The sequence below is a fragment of the Mercenaria mercenaria genome, chromosome 14, assembly GCF_021730395.1.
Source record: "Mercenaria mercenaria strain notata chromosome 14, MADL_Memer_1, whole genome shotgun sequence".
NCBI lineage: Eukaryota > Metazoa > Mollusca > Bivalvia > Venerida > Veneridae > Mercenaria > Mercenaria mercenaria.
Genome location: NC_069374.1, coordinates 20482262 through 20492427, shown reverse-complemented (window position 1 = coordinate 20492427; position 10166 = coordinate 20482262). Strand labels below are relative to the sequence as shown.

Genomic DNA, 10166 nt, shown 5'->3' with positions numbered 1-10166 from the left:
TTGAGACTGCTGTGATGTTAACTGATACTGTCAACGCGGTGACTCTTTTCTAATAACTCAGCCTTGTTAAAGGTGGAAATTAAACACGTTCATTTGTTAAACAGGATTGGTTTAATCACGCCATTCTCAATGAAGTGCTAGTATGTGATATTTTTTTCATCATTTTATGTCAAACTGGTATGTAGTCATACTGTTTTCTCTGGATAGTAAACAGTGCTCAAGATATTTCTTCGTTCAACTGACTAGCGCACTAGGTGTGTCGGACGATACTTATCTACTTGTGAGTATACTGATTATTATCGATCGAGTGGCAATCAGACCACGTTTTCTTAAACATAATAAATGACAATGATCACTGATGGTGCCGATGACACTGATGAACCCATATCGGCGGCTACAAAGGCGGTTGAGGCTTTCCTAGTGAGTGTAATAGTCGCCGTTAGTGTTATTGGCAATGTGTCACTTTGGATAGTGGTGTTAAGGTCTCGAGCCTTGAGGACCGTTACCAGTATGTTCATCCTCTGTCTTTCTGCAGCAGGTAATATTTTATTCATTTACGCAAGGTCGTTTTGTTTGGTAAGGACGTGACGAGTGTATTAATTCATTAAAAAGGTCTTTCCTTTGAAACCACTCTGAAAGGGTCAAATATTTGTTAGTTATATTAGTTAAGAAAATAGTATAGAATTCATCTACGGATTGCCTTCCCTAGTAACGACACCTTAAATGTAGTAATCCATACTTTTATCACTTAAATCTGTTTCATTCTCTATTTGCAGTTAATACTGAATCCATGCTATCTTTGAATTTTTATCTGAAACTGCTTCATTCTCCACTTAACGTCAGTATTGTTCTTCATCTAGTGTATAATATTTATAGAAATGTATACACGCATATTTCATTCAAATTGTCTGGCTTTAACTAGACGATTCCATAATATTCACAAAATACTGTATATATTTTTCTACTATATGTATTTAGTTCACTGATTCATACGAATTACATTTATTATTTTGTTTGTATATAACGATGTACCAATATGTGTACAACATTGTCTTGTCTTGTCTTACATTATATTGTTCTTTCCATTTATAAACTAGTTTTTTTCACATTTTAAACTGCACAAAGTTTGGTGTATTTAAAATGATAATCAGCTTCCTAGTCAGTCTTGACGGAACTTAAACGACGTAATTTAAAGAACGTTTTCCCTGATATCACGTGGACGTCGTTTAAAATGCGACACGGTATCACTAATCAGCGTTACCTATTTGCGCCTTTCTTGTTGCGGTTTATCCAAAATAAATGTCGAAATTTTCAATAGAACGAATGGGGAGAATGTAAATATATTGTCAAACCGTAAATTGTTAATCCTGTCTCACAAGTTCGTTTTAGAATTTAGCAGTTCAACTGAGAGAACATAATATTAATCGTTGTCATCTTAAGGCACATAATGGAAGTTAGCGCAGTTTCTTTTCGAATTTGAAATGATATAGACATATTGTTTGATCCTATTTATACAGCACCATGTTCATGACACCCATTCAAAACCACCAATCCATGCTCTTCCGGTGCAGACATTGAATAATTAAGAAAGAGAAATTTTGTGTTTTTAGTATTTACAAATTTTGTAAATTAAATACAATTATAATGATGATTTTTCAGAAATATTTACATGATCAGATTACTAAATCTACAATCAGTAGAGGTGAATTAAACATTATGTTATATGTCTTTTGTAGACACTGTGTTGTGCTAGTTACCCTTCAACAAACTGCTTATAGCAAATAAACAATGATACGTTGCAAATAAGCGTATTTTTTATAACGGATTAGATACTGGCAGTTTTTTCGGCAGTGGATATTTCTTTAGAATCATACTAAATGTTTAAAAATGTATTTGTAGATTTCTTGAAAAAAAAGTCTATTTCGTTGTATATTTATTCCAAATAGTCCCGTTTCAAATCATAAGTTTGCACTTCAATATGAGTCTTGTGATATTTTGATTTGCACTAGTTTAGAAATAGGCGAGGCTCTGTTTGTATGATTTGTCACTTAGTCTAGTTGTTTTAGGCGCCATCTTTAAAAGCACTTTTTCAGATAACACGGTATCGTTTTTCCTGATAAAATTACTGTTTAATTTCACTTTGTTCCATAAAATATCAGCTGAAACTCCCTTCAAAGCTAACTGCTTTAAATGAATTACAGTGCAAAGGAATCTGTACATCTGGAAAAGAAACCGCTTTGGTTAAGACATCTTTTAGATATTCAGATTGGTAAAATGCCGGACTTATTGTGAGAACGGAAAATACGGAGTTTATATTTTTTAATGCCGCTTTATTTAAGCAGGTGGTAACAGATTTAAGAATTTCAGTTATTCTAACTTGGTCAGGAACTAGACTCCCTACAGTCGTCACAAATATCAAGTGATTATAAAAATAACATTTCCGTTGGAAAGCTATTCAATTATTATTTTCTTTTTTTTCTCTTGAGATTTATTGAGTCTTATAAAGGCAATCATATTACTTTACCTTTGCCAAACTGTTAAGAATTAACCAAATATACATGCATTTTGAATTGACCACCAAATAATGAACATGTATCAAATATTAATTATTGTATTTTCCAGAACTGCTGTTATCGTACATGTAAATGAGCCGCGCCATGAGAAAACCAACATAGTGGGTTTGCGACCAGCATGGATCCGGACCAGACTGAGCGGATAACGCAAACCCACTATGTTGGTTTTCTCATGACGCGGCTCAAATGCATTATCATTTCCCTTTTTTGACCCCGTCTGTTTCCTTTCTGTTAGCCATGCAGTCTAGATTCGAATAGCAGCACAGTGCGTCGATGACCCAGATAATACATTTCCGCTTTCTATTTTTGATACATTGCCCAAATGTAAATTTATCTAATTACCTTCAAAATTGAATTTCTTATAAGTTAACCAAATATGACAATTGAATGTTAAAAACATTTGTGGATTGTTTTTCATATTACCAACCATATTAGCTTTAAACCTTTGAAATATAATCCAATTGAAAAAAATGAACAATCTTGATATAATTGTTTGTGATGGCAGAGGTCGCTTTCCTGTAAGTTGAGACATCTGCGAAGGAGATTGGGTCAGATACATACAATATTCTTGATTTCGCGTTACACATTTGTTTTCCGCAAGCAACTCCAAACTAACTACATACAAGGGACATTCCGCAACGTTTTAAGTTTCAAGTCCTCTGCTACAATGCTGGTGTCGTATGAGAAGTCATAGTCGTGACCCAATGGGGCTCGAACCCTCAACCCAAGGGTCATGGGTTCGAGACCCATTGGGGAAACGACCATGACTTTTCATATGACTCCAGTACTGCTTTTTAAAGAAGCGGACTCGAAAGTGATTCAAATAAGCTTAAAGCTTCATCACAATCGCGCTAAAATAAAATAGTATACGCTAATCGAAACTACAATGACTGCTACAGCAGCAATGTTATGAGAAGGTACTAGCGTTTTGGTAGCAGATGCCAGTTTTGGAACTTTTCGCAAGCCGGTCGGAGACCGTCTTACTTGGATTAAGCAGAAATCAACTAAACAATGTGATTTGAAAGAAATAAAGCATATAGTAATCATGTATTTGTATGCTTTCTTAAAATCCAATAGAAATATTTGCCATTTATAAGACCCTGTAGTCCATAGGTAGCTAATAGTGAAACATGGGTTCGAGAAAATATTGACAATTTTTCCAAAATATTGCCATATTTGGTCTTGTGGCAAAATGTTAGGGGAAAAGCAGGAGTCCAACAAAGCACAGTGCCTTGAACAAAAGCCTCTCCTGTACCTATTCTGCATAATAAAAGTATCTGTCAACCTATTACTTTTTTTCAGTACTCTTTCTTGATTTAGGTCTCTGTTGTTTTGACATTTGCACATAGAGCCAGTAATCAACATTCGTAGTTTCGAATCTGACCAACTTCAGGGCACTAATTCCGTTCAGTTCGGCTGTCAGTTTTGATACTTACCTTTATTTTAAATTTTGACCTGTCCAATTCGCATCTAAGGCTGGAAAATACCAACTGCTACCTTTAGCGCGCCCTATACGAGCTACCTATCATCTGTGACTTTTGATGGGGAAGAATAATCGTAAACATTCAGAAAAATACATCTTTATTTAGAACCTAAATTCCTTTACACCTGGAGCCTCGACGCTTACGATATAATAACACCAATATATAAGGGTGTGGTGTAACTCAGCTATAACAAAATAAATTGCTTTGCAGTTTTAAACAAACCTTTTTTATATATAGATACTAGACACGAACAATATAGCTCGTTGAGCCTTATCCGACTATTGTATAAAATAAAGGTATCATTAACTTTTAACGCCAGGTTGTCTTTATGTGATACTGTAACAATAACTCTCTTTATACGTAATACATAGGACATATGAGACTGAACGACTGTTGAGAAATTGTTAATTAATTCCCAGGTTGTCGGTGATGTATTAATAGTGATAGCATACGGGCCTTGAAACTCGTATTTGAAAATTAACTAGAATATGTATCGGCTTATGCCTAGATAGAAGTAAGGTGGTTCTGAATAGTTTGAGGTGGCAGAGTTATTGGTAAATAAATACTTTATTCAGCCTGGTATTTTGATACAAATGTTAGAGCTTATCCCATGGTGGATTTATTATATTTACACTGTCTTTTATAACTAGTGCTAACAATGGGAAATGGAGATTATTATGTAGTAAACTCTTGAAGCGGACTTGTATATTTTGTAGCTGAAAAGTAATGGTCTTATGCAGGCCATCGTCTAATTATTGAATAAGCGACTTGAAAAAAAATGTCATAGCATCAGGCGTTGGTATTGGAATTCCTGACATTGGGTAGATTAACTAGAATCTAATTGCAATTATGTTGAAACATCCGTTACACCCATAACTGACAATTACATAAAGTTTAACTTGTCGTTTATGCAAACGTCCTACCCAGTGTCATTTTGATAAGGAGTTTTAAATAGCTTTGTCGTTATCGTACGCCAAGTTTTAATCCCCATCGAATGCGTCACAGTTTGACAAAAAGATGATGATGTTTTTGAGGAAGAATAGTAATCTTGCATTGCCTTATAAATATACAAAGGAGACCATCGTGAATATAATAAAGATTTTATTTAATTAGTGTACCCAATAACATCGTATCAAATCCTGGCACAATAGGTTGAACTAAGTCTAGTTATTTATAATAGTTTGTCGATTGATGAGAACAATATAAAAATGTTTATTATTTATGATGAGTAAACCAACGTATCAAGAAAATATTTATATTTTATTTACTTACAGATAACATGTTGATATTTAAACTTAGCTAGCTCGTCGTCAGTTTAAATAAATCCCATTTGACATATAGGAAATTGCAGTAAAAATAAATTATATGCTTTTTTCTTATTTGATTTATTTGTGATACGGTAATTTTTCAAATACAATGTAATTGAATAATGCAAACAAAAATGTGACAACATGAGTTAGAATACAGTGTTACATGTAAGTTTTATGAACGTTAACTTAGATCTTTTCCAAATCACGTTGTTCGCAATAGATGATTTGAAATATAATTGAGCCGCGCCATGAGAAAACCAACATAGTGCATTTGCGACCAGCATGGATCCAGACCAGTCTGCGCATCCGCGCAATCTGATCAGGATCCATGCTCTTCGCTAATGGTTTCTCTAATTGCAATTGGCTTAGAAAGCGAACACATGGATCCTGACAGGCTGCACGGATGTGCAGGCTGGTCTGGATCCATGCTGGTCGCAAATGCACTATGTTTGTTTTCTCATGGCATGGCTCATATGATGTATGAGATGACAATTCGTAAATGTCAATAACCTTGCTTGTTATAAAGGATTATTTTCTTGAAAGTAACAATATATAGTTTACTTGTGGGCGAAAATATAGATTTAATCAAAAGACATTTAACAGATGACTGATGAATCATGCCGGGATTATCAGGGTACACTGTTTACATGACGAACGTAGGATTGTGATATACACGGACGATTTCTGTATGTAAATCCATCATTATTTAGGACTTTCGATAAATGGGTATACGACAAACATTCAAGTTATACAAATGACGTTTTACGTTGTCGACGGCGCCGATAGTAGTTCATCTACAGGATCAAAGGTGGTTGAGGCCTTAGTGTTGTGCATAATAATAGTGTTTAGTGTTATCGGTAATACTTCACTCTGGATTGTGGTGTTAAGGTCTCGGTCCTTGAGGACAGTCACCAATATGTTCATCCTAGGTCTTTCGGCAGCAGGTAATATATTTTTCTGTTGGTTTTATTTTTTTACATATCTTCTGGCTGGATATTATTAACTACAAAAACAAAGAAACAATTGAAGAAGTACTTAACTTAAAATCAGTTAGAGAAATGGTGATAAACTGGTATCACAAAAAGGAACATTTTTGTATTAGCTGGTAGAAAGTTGTCGAGATTTTGATTATTGTGTAGTCCTCTCCTCGTTGTTATTATTGTACAGTAAGTATAATGGCTGATTTTGTGGGATAGCGTTTATGTTAATCTGATTTTTCTGTAAGTTTGTAATTACGAGTGATCATGTCTTAGTCATGGTCTAGCGCATCAGAATATTGATATCTCCTTTAACTGCGTTCAGCTCTGCGGAGCCCATCTCTGTTACTCATTCCAGTGACGTTCACTCGGCCATTGACCTGGGCTCGTATTCATAAAGAATCTTAGAATCAACTCTAAGATATTTCTTATCTTATTTTTTTAGACTTAGCTAAGAGAAATTCTTAAGTTCTTATTCATAAAGCGACTTAGAAAAATCTTAGCGAAAAAAGTATAAGAAAATGTTTTTCTTAGTTTCATTTCTATGCCTATATTTAATATGAAATTAGGTGCTACCTATGACGCGGAAAGCCCGTCACAAGTTAAATTAAGCTTTATGCAATTCATGAAAAACTGTTAACTGCGGTCATTGGCGTCCATTTTATTTTTACTTTTCTAAGATAATTCTTAAAAGTTAAGATAAGTGGCTACCTGTCTTAAATTTTAAGAGAAAAATCACCTACTTAAGATAATTTCTAAGCCAGATTTCGTTCTTAGAACAATTCTTAGGCAAAAATGTTTCTAAGACACATTTTAAGTCAAAAATGAGAAATACTTAGAAAATGATGACTTCTAAGATATATTTCTATCTAAGATTCTTTATGAATACGGGCCCTGTTTATGTGAAAAAGTTGTCACGAGTCGTGACTCACACTCTATAGGTTCTTACTGAGAGTCTGTTGAAATCCGGCATGAAATCAACAAAACAAAGAGCGTTTTTGAATGTATCTGACTTTAATGGCGGTACTTAATAGGCAGGTATTACTGAGTATATACATTATGTTATCCAACTGACATCCCTGATCTGCAATGAGCCCCTTGCTGTCAGCACTTTCAGTGCTTTGAATTATCAGTGGGGATATTGTTGAAAACACAGGTAACTTTATTCCATACAATGGAAGAAATTACATATACTAACAATAAAAGAAATGTAACTTAGGTATCTCTGACATTGACATTTGCGATAAGGGGTCTAGTTATTGCACAATACACATTGTATCGTAATGGTGAATATATGTGACAGGTTTTTGAATACACTGCCACACATAAAAACATAACAAGGCTTTTATCAAATAAACTGTTATTTTAAAACAGCAAAGGGCCGCGTGATACTGCACAAAATGTACAACTCTAGGCCTGATCACATGTACATAAAAAACAATCGACTTGTTTGACACTATTTTCAAAGTAAAGGTTTGCGTCTGGAATAACTTTTTGTACAAGTTTGCAACAAAAAAGGGCTTGAACAAGATTTATCTGGGTATACAATCATCAATGAATATGCAGAACTTTTATGAAATGTTCACAATCAATTGTTTTGTCTCGTTTAAGAGTACTAGAACAGGCTAGTTTGATCGTAATCATTATAAAAGGACTAGGAACATGCCCGTTCAAATATCAAAACATGCATATGACCATTTTATACCTTCAGTAACTTCGACAACTTTGAAGTCTACGAAGCTAAACTTAAAACCGAGTGTGACGTAGACATAGATCTAATGCATGCACATATCCGTAGAGTTCAAAATACCATATGAACACACTTAACAGATGAAAAAAGAAACAAGCGAACGTGCGATAATTATAGCAAATATCCGCCATTTTGCAAGTTTGCAACTTATTTCGCTCGCTCGAAGTAAGTGTGCAACCAGGTCACGTCCTGTCCCTTGACAGTGGTGTCAATTTAAGTTTATTAATTATTTCGGTAACCCATTTTGGCGACTCTTCCAGACGGTTCTTATTTAGAGTGCAAGATATAATAGAAATAGAAAATGCACTAATTCAACAATCTCCATGTGTGTTTAGTGTGGTAAAAGTGTACAGCTCCTATACACGTAGCCTGGCTCCCTGGCTGCATGGTAATTTTTTATATTAATACTGGAAACATTTCATAAGAAATTTCTAAGCCTCTAAAATAGCACAGTTTTATCTGATGGCTGAACTATGTTTGGAGCCAGGGGAAATAAAAAATGTCAATGTTGAAACAACCTTCTGGAGTTACTTCCCTCTAAATGAAGAAAACTGATTTATGTAAATAAGAACAAACAGGGACGGGAGCCAGTCTACTATACACGGGACTCTAATCCGAAAATTAGTAATTCTGTTCGTAGAAGCGTGGTCTGGAAACACGCAGTTCATCAGTGTAACATTGGTTCGAAAATTAACAGTGTTTAAAAGTAAAAAAATGAATGGTTTCCATTAAACACAGCTTTTGTAAAACGTTAAGATATTTGCAATGTCAGCTTTCAGATTTTAATCTTGAAATATAATCATGGGAAAACTGTCTGTTTTATACACAATGGTCGTTTGTTCATGTGAAGATGAGTGGAAAGCAAAATGTTTGATAAAAAGATAAAGTGCATCATACATAATAACGTTCATTTTTGTCTAATCCCTGTACAAATAATTTGCACATACTTGCATCTAAGTATATCAAGAGTTGTGGGGTGTACAATTATTATATTATTTTTTTTAGTTTGGTTTAACGCCACTTTGGCACAATTATATTTATATATTGCGTACTTTGAGCTTTATACTGTGGAGAAAAAAAAAACACGACTTGCACATTAAGTTAAATTACTGGCATTGGCAGGCACGTTTATAGAACCACCAACAATCCGCAGGCAGGTAGGAAAGCTGTAAGAGAAAGAAAAACACTTTTACATTTTTTCGTCTAGAATTGATTAGTGCAAGTGTAGTAGGGGAAAAGGTAAAAGAGACTTGTGTATAAAGGGGTTGGGGCGCAATATTGGGTAACAAATGAGTGATAAGTTGACTAATTACAAAGCAAACTGTTTTAGAATTAGAAAGTGGCAAGCAGCTAGACCTTCGGTCAGAATTTATGACCTTACTGCGAATAATATGTATATATGCACCATGAGAAAACCAACATAGTGCGTTTGCGACTAGCATGGATCTAGACCAGCCTGCGCATTCGCAGCTTAATTCGCATTCCAGGCTGTTCGCTTTCAAAGCCTACTGCAATTAGAGAAACCATTAGCGAACGGCATGGATCCTGACCAGACTGCGCGGATGCGCAGGCTGGTCTGGCTCCATGCTGGTCGCAAACACACTCTATTGGTTTTTCTCACGGCGCGGCTCATATTTTGACGCCGTTAAGCAAGCCAAATTACCATTATATGTGATTAGACCGGTTGAAATCACGATAAATAAAGATTTCGCAATAACACAGCATAAAAGATTACTTATATGCCAACAATTGTTTTATTGTATCAAAGTAACAGTTTTAGACCTTATTGTATGACACAACATACATGTATTTAGTAAAAGTACATCAAAAGTTGAAATGTTTATGACGTCATTTCACTTAACATTGCTTATGTTATTGTTCTTCTGATATTCCCTTGAGGAATAAGGTCAGTAATTCGGTCGAAAATGTGCTTCCGTGGTGTAGTCGAAAGAAGTCCATAATAAATAGATCCTAATTTTCCCATTTTCTGCGTAAATTCGTGTAGAACGAGTGCTTTCATCACACTTTTTCGCTACTAGAATACATTCTGCATGAAATGGGACGGTTTTCAT

General features: G+C 34.8%; 1 protein-coding gene across 1 annotated transcript in view; it reads left to right on the top strand.

Moving 5' to 3' along the window:
* The first annotated feature begins 226 nt into the window (after positions 1-226).
* The window catches only part of LOC123526518 (tyramine receptor Ser-2-like), an 88401-nt gene continuing 78461 nt past the window's right edge, over positions 227-10166 (top strand). Inside the window, exon 1 of the mRNA XM_045305708.2 lies at positions 227-538. Within this exon, the coding sequence (XP_045161643.2) occupies positions 343-538 (196 nt within the window). The 5' untranslated portion in view covers positions 227-342. The remainder of the gene's footprint in view (positions 539-10166) is intronic.